This window comes from Schizophyllum commune (assembly GCF_000143185.2).
Source record: "Schizophyllum commune H4-8 unplaced genomic scaffold SCHCOscaffold_2, whole genome shotgun sequence".
NCBI classification, from domain to species: Eukaryota; Fungi; Basidiomycota; class Agaricomycetes; order Agaricales; family Schizophyllaceae; genus Schizophyllum; species Schizophyllum commune.
This window is the reverse complement of record NW_026089539.1, coordinates 618,891-637,846: the sequence shown is the minus strand read 5'-3', so window position 1 is coordinate 637,846 and position 18,956 is coordinate 618,891. Positions and strand designations below refer to the sequence as shown.

The 18,956-nt window shown below is 56.1% G+C and overlaps 11 protein-coding genes across 11 annotated transcripts; 7 read left to right on the top strand and 4 right to left on the bottom strand.

Moving 5' to 3' along the window:
• The first annotated feature begins 20 nt into the window (after positions 1-20).
• Positions 21-2,244, top strand: SCHCODRAFT_02609593 (P-loop containing nucleoside triphosphate hydrolase protein). The gene is made up of 9 exons (XM_050344383.1): positions 21-125; positions 177-557; positions 610-880; positions 938-1,004; positions 1,055-1,249; positions 1,300-1,667; positions 1,721-1,796; positions 1,846-2,007; positions 2,055-2,244. Exons 1-9 carry the CDS (start codon positions 45-47, stop codon positions 2,143-2,145), a joined length of 1,692 nt encoding a protein of 563 aa, XP_050202039.1. The 5' UTR covers positions 21-44; the 3' UTR covers positions 2,146-2,244.
• A 614-nt stretch (positions 2,245-2,858) lies between these two features.
• SCHCODRAFT_02488013 (uncharacterized protein) lies at positions 2,859-3,086 on the top strand (the record flags this gene model as incomplete). Its single annotated transcript, XM_050342891.1, has 1 exon — positions 2,859-3,086. The coding sequence occupies one exon, from the start codon at positions 2,859-2,861 to the stop codon at positions 3,084-3,086; it is 228 nt and encodes a 75-aa protein (XP_050202038.1).
• Positions 3,087-3,286: 200 nt separating this feature from the next.
• On the top strand, positions 3,287-3,742 carry SCHCODRAFT_02467772 (uncharacterized protein; the record flags this gene model as incomplete). Its single annotated transcript, XM_003037560.2, has 1 exon — positions 3,287-3,742. A coding segment is annotated over one exon (456 nt), but the record flags the coding sequence as incomplete, so codon positions are not given.
• Positions 3,743-4,615: 873 nt separating this feature from the next.
• SCHCODRAFT_02487455 (uncharacterized protein) lies at positions 4,616-5,176 on the top strand (the record flags this gene model as incomplete). The annotated part of the gene is made up of 1 exon (XM_050342877.1): positions 4,616-5,176. One exon carries the CDS (start codon positions 4,616-4,618, stop codon positions 5,174-5,176), a length of 561 nt encoding a protein of 186 aa, XP_050202037.1.
• On the bottom strand, positions 5,139-7,322 carry SCHCODRAFT_02609582 (uncharacterized protein). The gene is made up of 8 exons (XM_003038901.2): positions 7,119-7,322; positions 6,808-7,059; positions 6,659-6,760; positions 6,377-6,605; positions 5,860-6,321; positions 5,676-5,801; positions 5,520-5,620; positions 5,139-5,410 (listed from the first exon to the last, which is right to left on the bottom strand). Exons 1-8 carry the CDS (start codon positions 7,293-7,295, stop codon positions 5,201-5,203), a joined length of 1,659 nt encoding a protein of 552 aa, XP_003038947.2. The 5' UTR covers positions 7,296-7,322; the 3' UTR covers positions 5,139-5,200.
• Positions 7,323-7,931: 609 nt separating this feature from the next.
• Positions 7,932-10,135, top strand: SCHCODRAFT_02696213 (ARM repeat-containing protein; the record flags this gene model as incomplete). Its single annotated transcript, XM_003037561.2, has 8 exons — positions 7,932-7,965; positions 8,016-8,102; positions 8,153-8,389; positions 8,438-8,560; positions 8,613-8,735; positions 8,784-8,906; positions 8,956-9,582; positions 9,630-10,135. 8 exons carry the CDS (start codon positions 7,932-7,934, stop codon positions 10,133-10,135), a joined length of 1,860 nt encoding a protein of 619 aa, XP_003037607.1.
• A 217-nt stretch (positions 10,136-10,352) lies between these two features.
• SCHCODRAFT_02489543 (uncharacterized protein) lies at positions 10,353-10,652 on the top strand (the record flags this gene model as incomplete). The annotated part of the gene is made up of 1 exon (XM_050342910.1): positions 10,353-10,652. One exon carries the CDS (start codon positions 10,353-10,355, stop codon positions 10,650-10,652), a length of 300 nt encoding a protein of 99 aa, XP_050202036.1.
• A 79-nt stretch (positions 10,653-10,731) lies between these two features.
• Positions 10,732-11,388, bottom strand: SCHCODRAFT_02743911 (uncharacterized protein). The gene is made up of 2 exons (XM_003038902.3): positions 10,986-11,388; positions 10,732-10,936 (listed from the first exon to the last, which is right to left on the bottom strand). Exons 1-2 carry the CDS (start codon positions 11,193-11,195, stop codon positions 10,883-10,885), a joined length of 264 nt encoding a protein of 87 aa, XP_003038948.1. The 5' UTR covers positions 11,196-11,388; the 3' UTR covers positions 10,732-10,882.
• A 599-nt stretch (positions 11,389-11,987) lies between these two features.
• Positions 11,988-15,597, bottom strand: SCHCODRAFT_02488522 (uncharacterized protein; the record flags this gene model as incomplete). The annotated part of the gene is made up of 13 exons (XM_003038903.1): positions 11,988-12,114; positions 12,173-12,366; positions 12,421-12,491; positions 12,540-13,054; positions 13,109-13,263; positions 13,365-13,436; positions 13,959-14,271; positions 14,321-14,460; positions 14,575-14,639; positions 14,694-14,711; positions 14,913-15,214; positions 15,270-15,466; positions 15,520-15,597. The coding sequence occupies 13 exons, from the start codon at positions 15,595-15,597 to the stop codon at positions 11,988-11,990; spliced, it is 2,247 nt and encodes a 748-aa protein (XP_003038949.1).
• Positions 15,598-16,014: 417 nt separating this feature from the next.
• On the bottom strand, positions 16,015-16,493 carry SCHCODRAFT_02527766 (uncharacterized protein). Its single transcript, XM_050343528.1, has one exon. The coding sequence runs from the start codon at positions 16,379-16,381 to the stop codon at positions 16,031-16,033; it is 351 nt and encodes a 116-aa protein (XP_050202035.1). The 5' UTR covers positions 16,382-16,493; the 3' UTR covers positions 16,015-16,030.
• Positions 16,478-18,955, top strand: SCHCODRAFT_02609561 (glycoside hydrolase family 43 and carbohydrate-binding module family 35 protein). The gene is made up of 16 exons (XM_050344382.1): positions 16,478-16,639; positions 16,696-16,773; positions 16,824-16,920; positions 16,977-16,993; positions 17,052-17,211; positions 17,268-17,273; positions 17,332-17,436; positions 17,489-17,529; positions 17,579-17,610; positions 17,661-17,697; positions 17,751-17,982; positions 18,038-18,154; positions 18,209-18,286; positions 18,341-18,415; positions 18,471-18,554; positions 18,602-18,955. The coding sequence occupies exons 1-16, from the start codon at positions 16,511-16,513 to the stop codon at positions 18,646-18,648; spliced, it is 1,335 nt and encodes a 444-aa protein (XP_050202034.1). The 5' UTR covers positions 16,478-16,510; the 3' UTR covers positions 18,649-18,955.
• The last annotated feature ends 1 nt before the right edge of the window (position 18,956 follows it).

Genomic DNA, 18,956 nt, shown 5'->3' with positions numbered 1-18,956 from the left:
TTTCCGAGGCTCGTCAGAGCGGAGCAGACATATATACTCTCAGAATGGAGGCTTTTCAACTCCTATCCAGAGGGGGTGCCCAATTTGACAAGAAGCGATTCAAGGGGGATGTCGAGCTGTTCCAGGTGTGTATCTGCCGTTCCCCTGGCACTCTAACTAAAGTCTCTTCGTCGCAGCCTTCGAAAGCTGGCCAATCTGAAGGGAAGAAGAAGAAGACGCAGTCTACCTCAAATCTGCCTTCTGATCTCGACTTCTTCAAGTACGCCGAGTCCAGTTCGAGCAAGCGCAAGACGGACAGCACTGATCCGAACACACGCAAGAAACGACGCGTCGAAGCTGATGTAGCTGAAGGCGAGGGCTCTAACGACGAAGAAGAAGCACCCAGGCAGAAGCACCGAGTAACGGCGAAGGGAATCAACATTCCGGTTGCAGCACAGACGTTTGGGGAGATGAAGGAGCGCTATGACATGCCGTCCCTCCTGCTATCCAATCTCTCGAAGCACGGTTTTAAGCATCCAACGGGTATACAGTCGCACGGAATACCAATTCTTCTGGAGGTGCGTGCGCCCTCGTCCTTCCTCATTCCATATCGACTGATGCATATTACAGAAGCGCGACCTCGCCGCCATATCCCCCACTGGTACCGGAAAGACGCTTTCCTACCTCCTACCCATCATTGCAGCGCTGGAATCTCCCGCCACCTCAAATGAGTCCGCTGGAAAGGGCGTCCGTGCGGTCATCGTCGCACCGACGCGAGAACTAGCGCATCAAATACACAACGAGTGTCTGAAACTCGCGGAGGGTCGGAAATGGCGCATCATCCTGTTCAGCAAAGCGACAGCAAGTACGCTCTCAGACAAGGCCGTACGCGACAAAGTTGGTAAGTCGTTCGCGTGTGAGCGTCATAAGAACCCAGCTCATGCATGCTTAATACCAGATATCATAATCAGCACCCCGCTGCGGCTAGTAGCTTCGCTGCAAACAGGTGACCTGGAACTTCAGAAGTGAGTCCCTATCCTTACGCAAACTAGCATTCACTCAAAGAGACGTATAGCGTCCGCCACCTCATTTTGGACGAGGCAGACAGAATGCTGGACCCTGAATTTCTTTCGCAAGTGGAAGAGATCATCGCTTCTTGCACGCACCCGGATGTTCAGAAGGCCGTCTTCAGCGCGACACTGCCCGCTGGTGCGGAGAAGATCGCCATGGACATGCTCCGCAATCCTATCCGAATCGTCGTCGGCCTGAAGTCAGTCCTTCACTGACGCTTGCCATCATGGACTAACGCTGTTGCCTCAGGGACACGCCACTTCCTTTGATATCACAGAGCTTAACCTACGTTGCCGACGACGGGTCCAAGCTCCCGAGCTTGCTGCAGTACTTCGCGGAACCGTATAATCCACCCGTCCTCATCTTCACATCTACCCAACCGCGTGCGTCCTCGCTAGCCGAGGAGCTCATACTCAACGGGATCCCCAACGTGGACTGCCTCCACGCCGGCATGACCAAAAAGGAGCGTGATGATGCAGTCAGTCGCATGCGCAAGGGCGAGAGCTGGGTGATGGTCAGCACGGAGGTGATGGCGCGCGGTATGGACTTCAAGGGCGTTCGCGAAGTCATCAACTACGACTTCCCCACCAGCGTCCAGAGCTACATCCATCGAATTGGTGAGGTGCGGGCGGCATAACATGGCAGGCAGGCGCGCTGATGATGTACACAGGGCGAACGGGTCGCGCGGAGCGGGAGGGCAAAGCGGTCACGTACTTCACGGACGAGGACGCGCCGTACCTCAAAGCGTGCGTAAACGTCCCTCGGGGGTCACATACCAAATTAACTCCCCCCTAGGATCGCCAATGTTCTCCTCCAGTCCGGCTCGACGGTCCCTGATTGGATCCTCAAATTGCCGAAACCGTCGAAAATGAAGAGGAAACAGATGGGCAAAGTCAAGCGTGCGGAGATCGTCAACAGCGCACGGAAAATCGGAAAGGCGGATGCTATGAAGAAGAGGTATGTATGTGTGCTAGCGCCTACTACATGTACTCACCCACGAACAGGGATATGATCGCTGGCTCTAAGCGACGCAAGGCGAAGGCCGAAGCCGCTGACGCAGAGGGTTCTGACGATGCCGGGAGCGACGGCGCCTAGACGCGGCGGCGCTGTAGGTCTTCCCGTGACTGATTGATATCGATGGAATACGAGCAGTTGACCGCGCTTGACTTCGCTTCATGTTCGACGAGAGCCCGAGTATCAAAGTGCGCTCGCCGTCATTCGCTGCGGCGCACCTCTTCGATTTTTTCCAAGCTCATTTAACGAATCACATCTGCGTTCGATCAGCATCACATCGTCGACGGTGTCACGGCGGCGTCACGGCCAGCAAAGATATAAAGACCACCCCGCCTCGTTTTGATGCCTCATGGAAACCGCATGCCCCTCAACAGCCACTCGCCTCGAATTGACTTTATCATTTTACTGTGGGCTTTCCTCTTCCACCGTGCCTCTCTTCTGCCTACAGATGGAAGGGGACAATCCCAGACGGCCTTGCAAAATTATCCGATGCGGATCCGTGGAGAATTGCGCCCTCTGCTCGAGGGTCATGTCCTGTCTTTGACAGCTACAAGAGGCAAGTGATCTTATCGGCCCATTTAATGTGACGGAGGCTCCAGGAAAGCTCCGCGGAGGCGGCAAGTCAATACGGGCCGTTTGCAGACCCATTTCCTCGTGTATGTGATGAATGCCTTGAGGACCTGCTTCCTGTGCTTATAGACTAGTTCTGCCCTAGGTCGTTCATAACCGCCCGTATCCGCGATTCCCACAGCAACGAGGCGTCCAGGACATACAAAAGCCCAGCCGATGAGACGATGGAAGTCAGCAGCAGTGCCACTCCCACTTCCCCTCGACCTGACCACCATCTGCCCCGCTCTACATCCAACGATACCTTCACGATCCGCTCGAACGCCACTACCATCATGCCTGCCGATCGCAACCTTCCCGCCCGGCGCTCCGTGCGATTGTCCCAACAAGGACCGAGACACTATGGCATGTTGCATTGTACTCGTCCATTTGCGTCTGCTGACGACACCCGTTAGACGAGGACGCGTCCGACTTCGCCTCGGGTTGGCAGCTCGAGTTCCCTGAGGCGGAGACGCCCATTGAGCCTCCGTCGCCGGCATCCGACTCGGAGTCGTCCTACGTCGACGAGTCCTGCACCTATACCCCACCTACCCGCTCGACCTCGCACTCGCGCCGCCGCGGCGACAACCACATTCCCCGCCCCCCGAACGCCTTCATGATCTTCCGCTCCGAGTACTGGTCGCGTCAGAAGGCCAACCCCCAGGAGCGCGACCACCGCAACGTTAGTCGCAACGCGGGCGAGCTCTGGAACAACCTCACCGAGGCCGAGCGCGACAAGTACCGCCGCATCGCGAAGATGAAGAAGCAGATGCACGCGCGCATGTACCCCGACTACAAGTACACGCCCGTGTTCCGCAAGGACAAGGCGGAGGGTTCGTCGTCGGACGGCAAGCGGCGCACCAAGCGCGGCAAGCGTGACGAGGAGGCCGAGCAGAAGGAGCGCGAGGAACGCGAACGCCAGGAGCGCGAGCAGCAGGAGTACCGCGAGTACCGCACGCAGCGCCTGGCCGCTATGAAGCGCGCGAGGGAGCTACGTGACGATCCCAACGCGGATCCCAAGGACAAGGAGTACCCAAAAGGCAACTTCGCCAGCTACCTGAAGCAGCTACAGCGTGTACCGTCCCCGGGTCCCCTGCCTACTCCTGACTTCACGTCCGTTAAGGAGGAGCCAGACCTCTTTGTGCCGATCGCGGATATCCCCTCGTTGTCATTGACGCCCGACGCTCAGTCTCCTGCCTCTGAGGTGCGTTCTATGCCACCTATACCCTATCCCGCTGCTGACATTTTTCCTCAGAAATACTCCGAGCCTTACACTCCTCCGCAATCCATCGCACGCGACGAAGCCTACCCCGTCATGGAGCCCTACTACGCTCACGAGAAGGACCTCTCGATGTACCCGGCCTCGCCGTACGACGCCTACTCCCCTGCCAGCACGTCCTTCACCCCCGAGTACATGCCCTCGCCTAGCCCCCAGCTCTCCGACATGTCCTTCGACTCATCGGGCAACGTGTGTCCGTCGCCGTCCTTTGCCGACCAGCTGTTCACCGGTCCGATCGAGCCCATGGGCGGCCTCATGGACTCCGGCATCGATTTCGAGTCCGTGTATGCGGCCCCCATGCCAGGCGCTGGCCTGTACCCATCGGAAGACCTGCTGTTCTCCGACAACGGCATGGTCCAGTTCAACAACCCCTGGGACGAGCGCACCAGGGACATTCCCGTGCCGCCGCCCGAGGCGCCTGTCGACCCGCTGACTCCCGCCCCGCCGCCTGACGCGTACTTCTGGGGTACGCCCAACGACCAGCCATTCAACCTCTACTAGACGTTCCTCCCAAGCATGCATCCCCTTCATGTCCGTTTCACCCTTTCACGTGCCGTAGATACTTAGTCCATTTCTCTCTCCTCAGACTCTCACTCTCACTTATCGTCAACATCAGCATTCATCGTCATCTCTCCCACATGCATAACGCCCGCTAGCTCTTCTAGCATGTTCCCTCGTCGTCTCCTCTTTCACCTTCGCCTCCTTGTACTCTTACGCCGCACTGCAGCTGCTGTCTGCTTTCGTCATCGCATCGAGATCTACAAGCTATCATATGTAGCCCATCCACTCCTTGTACTCTGTACACGCCCCGGAATAGAGCTGGCCCTTCCAAACGCACCTCCGATCGCACACCTGCCTAATCGAACATCGCCCACCTGCTCGCGAACATCGCCGCTGAGTCCCAACTCGGCATCAAAGAGCCTTCCGTCTTCAAATTCGCCCTTCTCGCCACACTTCTCCGGCCGCCCCGGCCGGTCTTCCCCAAGCGACGCCGTTCCGAATCCCCATCCTGCCTACAATGAAGTCGACTTATATGCCCTTAGTGAATCGTTTACGCGCGTCCGTCTAACATATCCGTTCGCGTACGTATACAGTGCCGCCGTCCCTTCTGCGACCGCCGCCCCGCCCATGTTCAAAGATTCGGACCGGCCCGCGCCCAAGGCCTCGGACCCACCCGTCCTCATTGACACCCCGCTCTTAATGACTAGGACTCCCCGCCCTTTTTGACTCCCCACCCGCCCTCTATGACCTTCACTGACTCGTCCGCGCCTTCTTCGCAGGCGGCTCCGTCACAGTGGCGACCTCGAGCCGACCCGCCGCGTGCTCCTCCTTGAGCCACGCGACGCACGCGTCCTTCGTCCCGCCCGGGTGCTCGAGCTGCCAGTCGACGACGCGAGCGAGGACCTTGCCCGTCCAGGGCCCGGGGCGCGCCGCGCCGAGGACGGAGACGACTTCGCGGCCCTGGGAGATGGATGCAATGGTAGGGAAAGTACAAGGTGATGAGGAATACGGGGGAAAGATAACGTGTGAGCGCGGCGTACAATGCGAGAGGCTATATGAAGGCACGCACATCAAGGACGGGGCGCATATCGCCTGCACCGGCTAGATCGAGCTCGTGGACCAGGCGGGCGAACTCGTTGTACAGGGCGATGGTCGACGCGGCTTTGTCTGCTGGGGGTGGTGTTAGTATGTGGGACAAGGAACAGACAGATCCGAGGTTTGTTACCATCGAAGTCGTCCGTCTCCACGTCGTAGTGATTGGTGAGCTCGATAACGAGCGAGAACAATAGCGATTCCTGCCACGTTATGCCGAACCGACGATCGTGCACGGACGGATGGCGAAGCAGTTGGCCTGAAAATTCGAGGATAATCAGATGCAGCGCTCGAATATGACACAATTTTCAACGCACCTATAGCCAGCCTATCCGGCACCCGCGTCAACCGCTCGTTCTCCTTCAGTGCCGTGCTCAACAACTCCGCCGACGAAAATAGCAACGGAATCCCGTCCAAGAAATGGTTCTGCACGCCCAACTTGAGGCATTCCCGGATCACGCAATCCACCGCGGGGGCCTCCTTCTTTTTTGCTTGGTATGTCAGGCCGAGGTAGGGTGCGAGGGCGCAGGCGAGGTATAGGCGGGCGCGGGCAGTGGGATCGGTGGATACGAAGTCTGTAATGCTCGGGTTGACGGAGGGGAGGGAGGAGGACTTGGCGAACAGGCCGCGCAATATGAGTGCGCTGGATACGGCGCGGGAGGAGGGACCGAGGGTGCCAGACCATTTTGGAAGGGTCGCGGGAGGGACGACGGCGTTGAAGATGGCTGGGTACAAGCCGTAATCGTGGATGAGTTCGATGGCGTGGACGGGGTCGGGGCCTAGATGATGAACTATCAAGGTGAAATCCCGAGGAACGACTGAATATCATCTTACCTTTCATCATCTTGGTGAGCTCCTCGCCTACACGTTCGCGAGAGATTTTCGAGATCAAAGCCTCTTGTACGACGGTGTCTTTCGCAGCGTCGGATAGCTCCGGCACGATGTCGAAGCCGAAACGGGTGGCAAAACGGAGGCAGCGCAAGACGCGGAGAGGGTCATCAAGGAAGGTTTCTCTAGGAGGAAGAGGTGTCCGTACTATGCCGCTGCGCAGGTCGTCCAAGCCCTAGAGCAACGAGTCAGGAAGATACAGGCGAGGATATGATAAGTGAGTCCTACCTTTCCGGTGTGATCCTCAACGGCGCGGTCGTGAATATTATAGAACAGCGCATTGATGGTGATATCGCGACGTAATGCGTCTTGCAGTGGGGTTCCAAAAGCCTGTGTAGGATGAGCAACCTCCAAAATTTCCAGTCCTACATACATACCATTCCCGTAGGTATCCGACTGTCGGTCGCATACTGCTCGCTCCGCAGGTTGACCAAGTCAATTGCATAGCCATGAATTTTGCAAGTCGCGGTCGCCAGATGCTTCGACTGATTAGGATTTGCCTTGATCTCACCGATGGTCCCCACTGGCACGCCTCTTGACTTTGCAAACTCGGAGAGGTGCTCGGCGAAGGTGAGGCCTAGGACATCGCTCAGAGCCACGTCGATGTCATTGCTTTGTGACCCCAAGAGCTATGGCAGGATGCGTGTTGGTTTGCGTAGCAGAAGGGAATGAGGGAAGGAAGAATAACCTTGTCTCTAACCCAGCCGCCGGCAATGCGACAGGAAGTATTGATGCCCTTCTCATCTCGCAAATATTTTGTGCAGTCATCAAGGAGCGTGCAGAGTTTATCCTCATCCTCTGTCAGTCGAACGGAGAGCTCTTGCGGTATAGGAACACGTTGCCGAGGAGCAGAGCGCAGAGTCATGGTATGAGTGGGTCTAGCCAGTCGTCGAAGAGGTGAGAGTAGTCTGGGAGGCCTGAATAGCATGCAGTCGAAGTTGGTTGGAGGCAAGTGAAGGAACTTGCCGAACGGAGTCAATCCTTGTTTGGTGCGGCTTTGATGTCAACAGATACAAGCAGACGGATAAGGCAAGTCTTTGGTTCAACTCTTGAGAGGACAGCTCACCAAGTGAAGGCTAACCAGAAGGTTCCCGGTCTTCGCGGTTATGAAAGGGCTCGGTGATCCATACATGACTGCCATGCAGTTGGATGGCAGTTTTCTCTCTCGGCCCGGCCGATACCCCAAATTTCCGCGCGAGGCGGCGAGAGCGTGACTTTGCGATAGCACAGCACAATATGTATACTACGAGCGAGATAAATATATACGCTACTCATCGAGGTGGACAGCTGCTCTTCACTGCGAATGGCGGCGGACGAGCTCAGGACGGAGGTGTTTGAGTAATTTGCAACGAGGCGCAGGCCGTACGCGCGACAGGCTGACTAAGCGCCGCATTCAATAATTTCCTTGTTGTCGCCAGCCAGCGAAGTTCGAACATTGCCACCGACGACACTGGCGTTGCCGCCCGCCTGAGCGTTCCACCTCCTCTTCCTTTTTGCCGTCATGGGACAGATAACGAGCTGCTGCACGTCGTGCTGTACGTCGCCGCCCGCAGTCCCCGAGTAAATCACTCACCGTCGCCCGCAGTCTCTTCGAAGCGGTCACAGTCGTATGAGCCGCTGCTCTTGGAGAACGAGAGGGAGGCCGTCGCGGATCTGCTTCAGTACCTAGAGAGTGCGTGCTACGCTCATCTTCCCCCAGCAACCGGACTGACTCGCATACAGACCGCACGACGACCAACTTCTTCACCGGCGACCCGCTCTCGGCGTTGACCACCCTTTCATTTTCGGACAATGTCGACCTGCAGCGCAGTGCCGCCCTTGCATTCGCCGAGATTACGGAGAAGGAGGTCCGGCCTGTTGGTCGCGACACGCTCGACCCCATCCTTTTCCTTCTCAGTAGCCACGATACTGAGGTGCAGCGCGCTGCGAGCGCGGCTCTGGGGAACCTTGCCGTGAACAGTGCGTATGTCCGCCTATACCGCAGATAGTAGCTCATTCGCCATCTAGCCGACAACAAGCTGCTGATCGTGAAGCTTGGAGGCCTCGAGCCGCTGATCCGTCAAATGCTGAGCCCAAACGTGGAAGTACAGTGCAATGCTGTCGGCTGCGTTACCAACCTGGCCACGCATGGTGCGTGGCGAATGTCTACAGTCCTCGTCGCCTTCGTCTCATATCCTACTAGATGACAACAAGACCAAGATCGCCAAGTCCGGCGCCCTCGTCCCATTGACACGGCTTGCCCGCTCAAAGGACATGCGCGTTCAACGTAATGCGACCGGCGCGCTGTTGAACATGACGCACTCAGGTACGCTCCCTCTGTAACATGCCGCACATCCCCGTCTGACTCGCGCAGACGAGAACCGCCAACAGCTCGTCAACGCCGGCGCGATCCCCGTCCTGGTCAGCCTGCTCAACTCACCTGACACGGATGTACAGTACTACTGTACGACCGCCTTGAGCAACATCGCCGTTGACGGTACGTGAACCAAGTCGCTCGTTGAGCGCGATCGCTTACGGCGCCCCAGGTGCTAACCGCAAGAAGCTTGCCCAGAGCGAGCCCAAGCTCGTCGCAAGCTTGGTTGCCTTGATGGACAGCCCCAGCCTGAAGGTTCAGTGCCAGGCTGCCCTTGCGTTGCGAAATCTTGCGAGCGACGAGAAGTACCAACTCGAGATCGTCAAGTCTGATGGCTTGACCTCTCTTCTCCGCCTCTTGCAGTCTACCTACCTCCCCTTGATTCTTTCCTCCGCCGCCTGCGTCCGCAACGTCTCCATCCACCCGCAGAACGAGTCCCCTATCATCGAGTCCGGCTTCCTGCAACCCCTCATCAACCTCCTGTCGTTCAAGGACAACGAGGAGGTTCAGTGTCACGCTATCTCCACGCTCCGCAATCTGGCCGCCAGCTCTGAGAAGAACAAGACGGCTATCGTCAAGGCGGGCGCTGTACAGTCCATCAAGGACCTTGTCCTGGACGTCCCGACGAATGTGCAGAGCGAGATGACGGCGTGCGTGGCGGTGTTGGCTTTGAGCGACGAGCTTAAGGGCCAGCTCCTCGAGATGGGTATCTGCGAAGTGCTCATCCCGTTGACGGCTTCACCGAGCTCTGAGGTCCAGGGCAACAGTGCAGCCGCGCTTGGCAACTTGTCCTCTAAGGGTTCGTGGACCACTTGGGCGCATACATAGTAGCTGATTGTCTCGCAGAGAACAAGACCGCCAGCGATGATTACTCCGCATTCAACGAGGTTTGGGACCGACCCGAAGGTGGCATGCACCAATACCTCTACCGCTTCCTCACCAGTCCGGATGCCACCTTCCAGCACATCGCCGTCTGGACCATTGTGCAGCTGCTCGACTCCGGCGACCCCCAACTCGTCAGCAACATCGTCTCCTCCAATCTCCTCATCCCGAACATCAGCCAACTCGCACAGTCGCAGCCCTCGTCCCCGTCATCGTCGAACGGCACGCCGCGGTCACATAGCCCTTCGTACACCACCGAGACGGGCGACGGCCAGGGCGAGATCCAGCTGCTCGCGCGCAGGATCTTGGACCATGTGAACGGGGAGGCGGATATGGTGTCCGGCAGCGTCGCCGGGAGCCATATGCAGGCAGGATCGTACGTGCCGGGCTCGTCCGTGGCGAGCTCGGTAAGGGACCACGAGGAGCTTCGCCGGAGCGTGCGGGACGCGTTCGGCGCGCCCCGGCGCTAGCTGCTCTGACCGCGGGACGTGGACGCTGCGACGGACTTCTTGGATGGCTCAGCCGGACCGCGGCGAGGGCAAGGACCTGACCTGACTTGTGCATACTCTTATTCCGCGACCCCTTTCCCATCGCGGCGCGAGGTGACCCCTTCTTCTACCCCTCGCGTTTATTATGCGCTGCGCCACCTTCTACATAGAGCGCGGGGAGGCGCGCCGCTATCTCTTTATGGTGTATATTCGCTTTCGCGGAGTTCGCATACTCGCATTCGCAGTTCATAATTCGCCTATTCTCCTATCGTTGCGCTTACTTTATGTCCTTCCTTTCCATACCCCAGCGCGCGGCCGCACCCGTGTTGTAGGTCGCCCGCTGCGCGTCGGGTGTAGCTCGAGGCGCGTTGTAGCTTGCCTGGCGTCGCTGTCGCATCGCAGCCTGCTGTTGTATGTTTATGACGGACTCGGATGCGCAATGGCCGCCTCGTTATCGCGTTCAGCTGTGTGTTCGACGCCTGGCCGTGTACGTAGCTAGCTATGCCCATTATGCCCTTACGATGCGATGCGAGCGGTTTGAAGCAGCGTGCTGTCGCCTGAAACTGGGTCCAGCGTCACTGAAGTGGTGCATGATGTTTGTTGAACAAGAGTACAGTGAAAGGTAAATCTACGTATGGTGGCAACCGTGACTGTGGTGAAGATACGACTACGACCGTGACGGTTGCCTCCATACAGGTAGGTACAGTACGCGCCTGTTATAATTACCCTTCATAGGATCTCTTTCTGTACGAGTTTCTCGATCTCTGCTGACCCGATCGAGATCTTTTGAGGCGTCAGTAAAGCATAAAGGCAGAGGGGGCTAATCACTTACCTTTCCCCCGGAAGCCTTGTACGCAGCCTCGCGCACCGATGCAATGCTGGCGGTCATATCCAGGCCTATATCGCGGGCCTCCTCTTTGGTGAGCGCGTCTCGACGCGCACATACGCGCTTGATCGCTTCGACGGCCCAGCTTCTATCAACGTCGTGCCGAACACAGAGGGAGATTTTGCGGATGTCGGGCAGGCCACCCAGGAGATTCATGGGATTCCTTTAAAGGTCAAGGTCTACGACGATGGTCTTACCTTTTAAAGGTTCCTTTTTTCCATGTTGTCGCTGTGGCGCCCGCAGTCTTGCTGTTGCTCCAATTTCTCGTCCTGGGTAAGATTCATGTACAACGCGCAACATGTTAGATAATCAAAGCATGACACCTCGCTCGCCGACGTCGGCGTCAGCGTCAAGAAGGCTGAGGAGGCGCTTTGACATTCATCAACACGACCAAATATTCCCGGCCTCCCCGGCCCGCTGGCCAGCTGATCCGCAAGGCTCAAGCGCCGGCACCCACCACGCCTTCCATTGCTACGTTACTCTGTCTCTCACTCCTAGGCGCACTGTGGTATGCACGCGGTAACTCGCGCCAAGGTCATGCACCTGTCACTCATAGGGCCTTCGTAGTCCTATGACTTATGACTTTCCTATGGTTGCCTCGCGCGAGTGGCGCGTCCAAGGCGCGTTAGTGGCGCCTCTATTAGTAGAGTGGATATATTGCATTTGTGCGACGCGTGGTAGTATACAGGAGATATATTTCCTAGGTATAGGAAGTTATTTGAAGTGGCCATTACGAACTTACTGTACCACTCGGAGTGGCCTTCAGCTTTCGCCACCGTCTGTTAATAACAAAGCCTTTGATGTACACAGTACCCACAGTAGCACACACCTCGTATGTAACTTATAATAAGTAGCTTTCACCATAAAAACACGACTTTTGAGGAGCCCAGCTTTTAAAGCAAGACCTATCGTCGTCGACCTTGAACTTTTAAAGGAATCCCATGAAGCTTATGGGCCACCGTGATGATCCAAAGCATATGTCGCAACACGACAAACGTCCTCCATCTGGAACATATCTCCGACGTGCAGAATATCCTCCCATTTAGCGGATAGACCGGGGTCTGCCTCATAGGACCTAACAAGGAAGGCCATCAGGAAGGGTACGTGTCGGAGTCAGTAGCGAGCATACGAACCATTCGTAGGCTGAGCAATATAGAAACCACAGGAAGCTCTCGAATGCGTGCGGGCTGATATTGAGGATGATGGGGTGTTCTCGAGATCTGCCCTCGCTTGTGATGCCTTCGCGCGGCAAATCGAGCATATCACGAAACACTTGCGACGCTTTCTTCAGGTGATATGAATGGACAGCGAACACTGACGCTCCTAACTGTGAAAGTTGTCAAGTCCCCACTAGGCATGCCCAATCAAGAAGGAACGCGACCTTGACGAATAAATCTGCTTTTGCGGCGCCGTGTTCTAGACCAGCAGTCTCGAGCTTCGCAGGAATGGTGCCTGCAAATGATAGCGACGCAGTGGAACAGCGTAAAAGGGTCCACATACCAGGCTGGGGAAGCACCATTTCCTCGACAATTTTGTTAATCCTTGATCGCTGGAATTTCTCCGTGTAAAATCGATCTCGTTCAGGGCAAGTCGTCACTGAACGAGTGCAAGATGCACACTTATGTACGCCTCCGCCACAAGTCAAGTTGCGATAGCCACCACAGTTGCAGTATGTGGTTGGAAGGTTTTTGCATGATGCAGGCATGTTCGAAAGGTTGTACCGACATGCTTCGCGAGATGCAGCCAGAAGTATTGTAGTCTTGATGCCAAGTTCCTGGCCTTCTTCCTCTGTCAGGTGGGCGTCGCGCTCGATCATGCGCTTCAGCTCCTCGATTATCCAGTCTTTTCCTAGCCCATGCTTGACGCAGAGGGAAATCTTGCGCACGTCTCCAAGCACCCCAGCACGCCCTAGCGCATAGCATGCGACCTTCGCGATTTGCTTCATGTCGAACTTCTCAGCGAGGAGCATATCCGACTCCCATTTGACCGTCAGAGCGGGGTCAACGACGCCTGACCTGTGTGAAGTAAGTATACATGGAGAAGCGCAGAGCTACGATGACAAGACGCACCACTTGTACGCGGATTCGTAGAAGAACCACATTAAGTGCTCGAAATCCTGTGATTTCACATCGTCAAGGACGAGCGGGTTGTCGTCGCTGCCGCCTTCGTTGGCAGGCACATCGCTCAAGGCCAGTATTTTGGCATCGAAGTAGTTCGTCGCCCGCTGTAGGTGGAAGGAATGGAAGCGATATAAAGTGTCTTCTGCCTGCAACAATCACAGCGATGAGCGTGCGCACCAGGTTCCTCTGAAGGGAACGGACTTACGCGCACGACGAGGTCTCCCTCGTCGATGTAGTAGGTACCATGGCGCGTGGGCCGGTGAGAGGTGTCTGTGGTCTGCATCGATGGTGGGCGAAGACAAGCAAGAGCCGATAAGCGCCGCAATGAAGAGATGCCGTACGCCTGTGACCACTTCGGGCACGTTCAGGCGAACTTCGTTATCCTTTGTCGTCGTTTCGGGACAGACTACACAGATCCAATCCAAGATGAAATCAGTTGCATAGATTCGGCAGAGGAAAGACGGCACGAAATCGGGGGTCTGGTATATACATCCCGTAAGGTGACCGTCGAGGACAAGGAGCGTGAGATTTCGGCGTCAACCAAATGGGGTTCGGCAACTCCCGGACGTGGACCTACAACTCTAACGAGATTCGAATAGCAGTGAAAACGAAGACAGTATATTTGTCCTCCAGTAAATCACCCTATATGAGAGTATATTTGACTTTCAAACCCATCTCATGCCACCGTTCATAGTATATTTCCCCGCAAGAACCTCTCCACTTCCGCTGACCCGGCTGTGATCTTCGAAGGGGTCAGTAAGGCATTGCGACACAAGGACTGCAACGGAATATAGCTCACGCTACCGCCGGAAGATTTGTATGCTATCTCGCGCGCCGATGCGATGTTGATGGCCATCTTCAAACCCATGTCGCACGCCTCCTCTTCGGTGAGGGCTTCCTGACGAGCGCACACGCGCTTGATGGCTTCGAACGCCCAGGACTTATCAACTTCGTGTCGCACGCAGAGCGCTATTTTCCGGACGTCCGGAAGGCCGCCGTTGTGGTCCAGGGCGTATGTCGCGACGCGGCAGACCTCCTCCATGTTGAACATGTCGGCAACAACGAGGATATCCTCCCATTTGGAAGCCAACTCCGGGTCTGCCTTATAAGACCTGCCGAGATTGTAATTTATAGACTCAAGCACAGCTGTAGTACCCTTACCATTCATATGCCGAATCGTACAAAAACCAGAGGAAGCTTCGCAACTGGTGCGTCTTGAGGTCAAGGACAATGGGGCAATCTCGTGTTTGGCCTTCGTTGGAGGTACCAGTGAAAGGAGAGTTAAGCATATCCTGAAACGCCTGGGAGGCCCTTTTAAAGTGGTATGAATGCACAGAGAACACCTCGTTCTCGGTCTACCCTCATGAAAATCAGCTCGATCCGGCAATTGGTAAAGGAAATATCATAGAACCGACCTGAAGAAAAAGATCTCCCTTGCGGAACATATCAGGGACGGCAGCACGACTAATCGGTGCGGAAGCTGGGAGGCCATTATATGAGAGAAGGTTGCGATAGATAGAATTTCACGACTGACCTTCGGGCTCAGGTAGCACTAGAGCGCCGATAGTTGCCCCGCTGTCCGGCACGGGGCAATCGTCTGTTTTTCTGTCTCTCGCAGGGCATATGGAAGTGCGCCGGCAACCACTATAACTACAAGCGTGCACTCCTTCGTAGCAAGTGACTGCTATATTATAGCCGTATCCGCCGGAGTGAGCCCATTGACAAGTCCTTGTGCAGACGTCAGGACTTTTACGTTGCGGACGTAGCGCCTCTCGCGCAGCGGCCAAAAGTATCGTTGTATCAGACCCAAGGTCCCGACCCTCTTCTCGGGTCAAAGGCTCGTCGCGAGAGACAGTGCGCTTGAGTTCTTCGCGTACCCAGTCCTTTCCTAATCCGTGTTTCACGCAAAGGGCAATTTTGTGAACATCACTTAGGACCCCCGCGCGCCCAAGCGCGTAGCAGGCGACCTTCGCAGCCTGCTTCATACCGAATTTCTCGGCGAGGAGGAGGATAGACTCCCATTTCTCTGTGAGCGTTGGATCAACGATGCCGGACCTGTCGTCTACATCAGAATACTTGGGCATTCGTTATAACACGCCGTCGGACGTACCATCTGTAGGCTGACTCGTAGAAGAACCATAACAAGTGTTCGAAATCCAACGACTTCACTCCGTCGAGAACGAGTGGGCGATCATGGTGACTACCCTCTTGTGTAGCCTCGTTGCTCAGAGACTGGATGGAGGTATCGAAGTGCGTTGTCGCCCGCTGGAAATGGAAGGAGTGGAAGCGGTACAAAGTGTCTTCTGCCTAACCGATGAAAAGGTGAGCGCGCGTCGAGGATTCCAACAAGATACACTCACGCGCGCGACGAGATCTCCTTCGTCAAGGTAGAACGTGCCATGACGACTGGCGAGGTGAGTTGTCTGCGTGGGCTGCATCGATGATGGGTCAAGGCAAGTGCTTAAACGCCGATAAGCGCCGCGATAAGCAGCAAGAAGACGGCCCTTCATGAGGCAGATCTCGTGATGGTCGCCCGTATTAAGAGCTCATAGACTGAGTAAGGGGGATACCATAGGAAATTGCAGCTCTACCTCGCAGGAAGGATACTCACGCAGCCGCGTCGAAGGTTAGGTCACGTAGATCTATGTAAAGAGCGTCCTTGAAACGACTGTGCGTCAAAACGATTCAGTGACTTGACGTCGTCGTAGAAATAATTCCTGGTGACTATTGAAGATGGAAGTTCATAATGGGCCTGATCCTGAGAATTTCGTCCACGAGATATTCGGCCCGCTGGGCCACGTGCATGTTGAACTTTGACCGTGACGCTCATCATCGAGGCATGCGAAACGGCCCGACTGCGAGGACTCTTGGCTAGGTCACCCGCCTCCCCTGAGCAAGCGGACTGCCTTCTTCTAAATGAATAGATCTAAATAGACGAAGCGGCCCTCGGGCAACGCTACCTCTCACGGCGCGCGACCCGATGTCGGGCCGCCCTCGGCTGTCTCTGGTGCACCCTGATTGTCGCCCTCGATGCCGGTCGTAACGGGCTCGAGTACCCTCGTCCGAGGCTGGGGACGCCTTTTCTTGCGCCATCCTGTCAGAACGGCCCCCTGCAACTCCGCCTTGCTCGTCGGACCGTCTAACATCGACAAAATAGTCAGTTCTGGAGCCCGAAGGCGGGCTGCAGGCACCGCGTTCCCCATGCCTCGGACCACACATCATATGGAAGGCAGCCGGCTTCCTTCCCCAGGTGACGCCTTCGCTAGCCGTCGTCGCCGCCCGGCCCCCCGGACTCCGCAGTGTATATAAGATGAACGGCGACTGCGTACCTGGTCAGTGGTCATCAACACCATGTTTTCACTCTTAGCTGGTGTGCTATCCCTTGCCATCGCTGCGCAGGCGGCGGTCATTGTCCCAGGCGCTGCCTGGACGGACACTGACGGCAATGTAATTCAAGCTCACGGAGGCGGCTTCCTCAAGGTGAGTAACGCTGATGATGGCAGGCTCATTAGCAACTCACTTAACCCATGCCCTAGGTCGACTCGACGTGGTACTGGTGGGGTGAAGACAAAAGTCATAATAGCGGCTCCTTCAAGGCCGTGTCGTGCTACTCAGTATGTTGCCTAATCTCTGCTCAGAATGTGGTCGTTGAAGCTCTTTGCAGTCTCCCGACCTGATGACTTGGAAGCGCGAGACGGATGCACTGACTCCCGTTGCCGGGACCAACATCTCCGACTCGAACATCGTGGAGCGGCCCAAAGGTACGTACCATCATTGACGCGCTCGAGACAGCCCGAGTGACGATGCTTCCCACCAGTGATCTACAATAAGAAGGTAAGCACCACTTCACTTCGTTCGATGCAAACTCCTTTCTTTCTGACTGGATGTAAAGAACAACGAATACGTGATGTGGTTCCACGCCGACTCGTCCAACTACGGCGCAGCCCAGCAGGGCGTCGCGACCGCCTCCACACCTTGCGGTCCTTTCAAGTTCCGCGAGAGCTTCCAGCCTCTTGGTGCCCAGTCCCGCGACATGGGTATCTTCGTGGATGGTGAGCATGGTCAGGTACCTTGTACGCGACGCCCATGCTGACTTGAACTTTCCAAGACGATGGTATGTGAGAAGGCGACGACGTATCGGATAAGCCCTCATGCCCACTGCTAATCTACAGACACGGCGTATGTCCTCTATGCCAGCGACAACAACCAGAACTTCAAGATCTCGCGCCTCGATGACGATTACTACACGGTCACGGAGCAAGTCAACCAAATTTCCTGTACGCCTATCTGAGTGATGTTGGTTCGAGCTGCCGCTGATATCGATCCAAGCATCCACGCTCGAGTCTCCTGGTATCTTCAAGCGCGATGGGGTACGTGCTCTGCACTCGAGAATGACCCTGTATCTCATTCCTTGAAAAGACTTACTACCTCATCGCCAGCCACACTACCGGGTATGATTTCCTTTCGTCCCCGCCCTCTTTCGTCGCTCTTACATCGATAGGTGGGCGCCCAACCCCAACAAGTTCTTCACCGCCTCGGTGAGCTGTTCGTCCACTTTCTAGTCCTCCGCCCCACTGACCACATCTCGCAGTCCATCGACGGTACCTTCTCCTCCCAGGCCGACATCGCGCCCTCCAACACGCGCACGTACTACTCGCAGAACACCTTCGAGCTCCCCCTCGGCGACGACGTCCTCTACGCCGGCGACCGCTGGCGCCCCAGCCTCCTCGGCAGCAGCCGCTACATCTGGCTCCCGCTGACCTTCGACTCGGGCAAGCCGCAACTCGTGTGGGCGGATGTGTGGTCGGTGGATATCAATGCGGGTGAGTGGAAGAGGGCGATGTTTGGGAGGTTGTTTGTTGATTATGGGGATGGTAGGCACGTACACCATCGCTCAGGGTACGACCTACGAGGCGGAGAGCGCGACGAGGGCTGGGAACACGACTGTCATCTCTAACTCGGCGTTCTCTGAGGGCAAGGGCATCGGCTACATCGGTACGTCGAAGCCGATCTTCACAGTTTTTCCTAAGTACTGACGGATGACCATAGGCAAGGGCGGCACCGTCACCTTCGAGAACGTCGAGGGCACCGGTAAACCTCAGTGGGTCTCGATCTACTATGCGAACGGTATGTGGCAGATCTGCATCTTTGACGCTCCTTTGGCTCACTTCGATAATACAGGCGATTCCAGCTACCGCACGGTGTCCGTCAGCGTCAACGGCGGCGACTCCGTCAGCGTAGACCAGCCCGACAGCGGTATATAATCATCATCTCAGACACATCGTTTGTAACTGACTGGCCATTGATGCAGGAGGGAGCAGCGTCATCCTCTCCGTCCCCGTCCAGCTTACGCTTAAGTCTGGATCGAACACGCTCACCTTCGGTGATCAGGATTGTGGGTGCTTCGCGAATCGTATGATGCTTATAACTGACCCCTTGTAGCGTACGCTGGAGACCTCGACAAGATCATCGTCTACACGGATGCCTAGGTGGTTGGAGAGGCATTTCTAGTCTCGAATGTCATGACAAAAGTGTATCCCTGGGACTTTCACAAGGTTGAATCAAAGAATCGTTGTCTACCACTTCCTTGCGTTTGAACCGGCCACAGTGCACAGCTGAGAGGGCCTGTATTGTTACTATACCTGCACAGAAAGTAAACACCAATGACAGGCTAGGCGGTAAGCAGAGGCCACGAAGGAGCGACGGCGGATTCTATGTTGGTTGCATGCATTATAAATACATTAATGCGTAGAGGTTAGGCGCTGTATGCTACGGCAACAGTCAGATCGAACGACGA

Bases quoted from the DNA above. Each gene is read 5' to 3' on its own strand.
- SCHCODRAFT_02609593 (XM_050344383.1), top strand. From the start codon at position 45: ATGGAGGCTTTTCAACTCCTATCCAGAGGGGGTGCCCAATTTGACAAG. The intron at 1,250-1,299 runs GTCAGTCCTTCA...CTGTTGCCTCAG, and splicing joins CGAATCGTCGTCGGCCTGAA to GGACACGCCACTTCCTTTGA. The intron at 1,797-1,845 runs GTGCGTAAACGT...ACTCCCCCCTAG, and splicing joins GACGCGCCGTACCTCAAAGC to GATCGCCAATGTTCTCCTCC.
- SCHCODRAFT_02609582 (XM_003038901.2), bottom strand. From the start codon at position 7,295: ATGACTCTGCGCTCTGCTCCTCGGCAACGTGTTCCTATACCGCAAGAG. The intron at 6,322-6,376 runs GTAAGATGATAT...TTCATCATCTAG, and splicing joins GCTCACCAAGATGATGAAAG to GCCCCGACCCCGTCCACGCC. The intron at 5,802-5,859 runs GTGCGTTGAAAA...TCGAATTTTCAG, and splicing joins GCCGGATAGGCTGGCTATAG to GCCAACTGCTTCGCCATCCG.
- SCHCODRAFT_02743911 (XM_003038902.3), bottom strand. From the start codon at position 11,195: ATGAATCTCCTGGGTGGCCTGCCCGACATCCGCAAAATCTCCCTCTGT. The intron at 10,937-10,985 runs GTAAGTGATTAG...ACGCCTCAAAAG, and splicing joins ACAAGGCTTCCGGGGGAAAG to ATCTCGATCGGGTCAGCAGA.
- SCHCODRAFT_02527766 (XM_050343528.1), bottom strand. From the start codon at position 16,381: ATGATGTGTGGTCCGAGGCATGGGGAACGCGGTGCCTGCAGCCCGCCT.
- SCHCODRAFT_02609561 (XM_050344382.1), top strand. From the start codon at position 16,511: ATGTTTTCACTCTTAGCTGGTGTGCTATCCCTTGCCATCGCTGCGCAG. The intron at 16,774-16,823 runs GTATGTTGCCTA...AGCTCTTTGCAG, and splicing joins AGGCCGTGTCGTGCTACTCA to TCTCCCGACCTGATGACTTG. The intron at 18,555-18,601 runs GTGGGTGCTTCG...GACCCCTTGTAG, and splicing joins CACCTTCGGTGATCAGGATT to CGTACGCTGGAGACCTCGAC.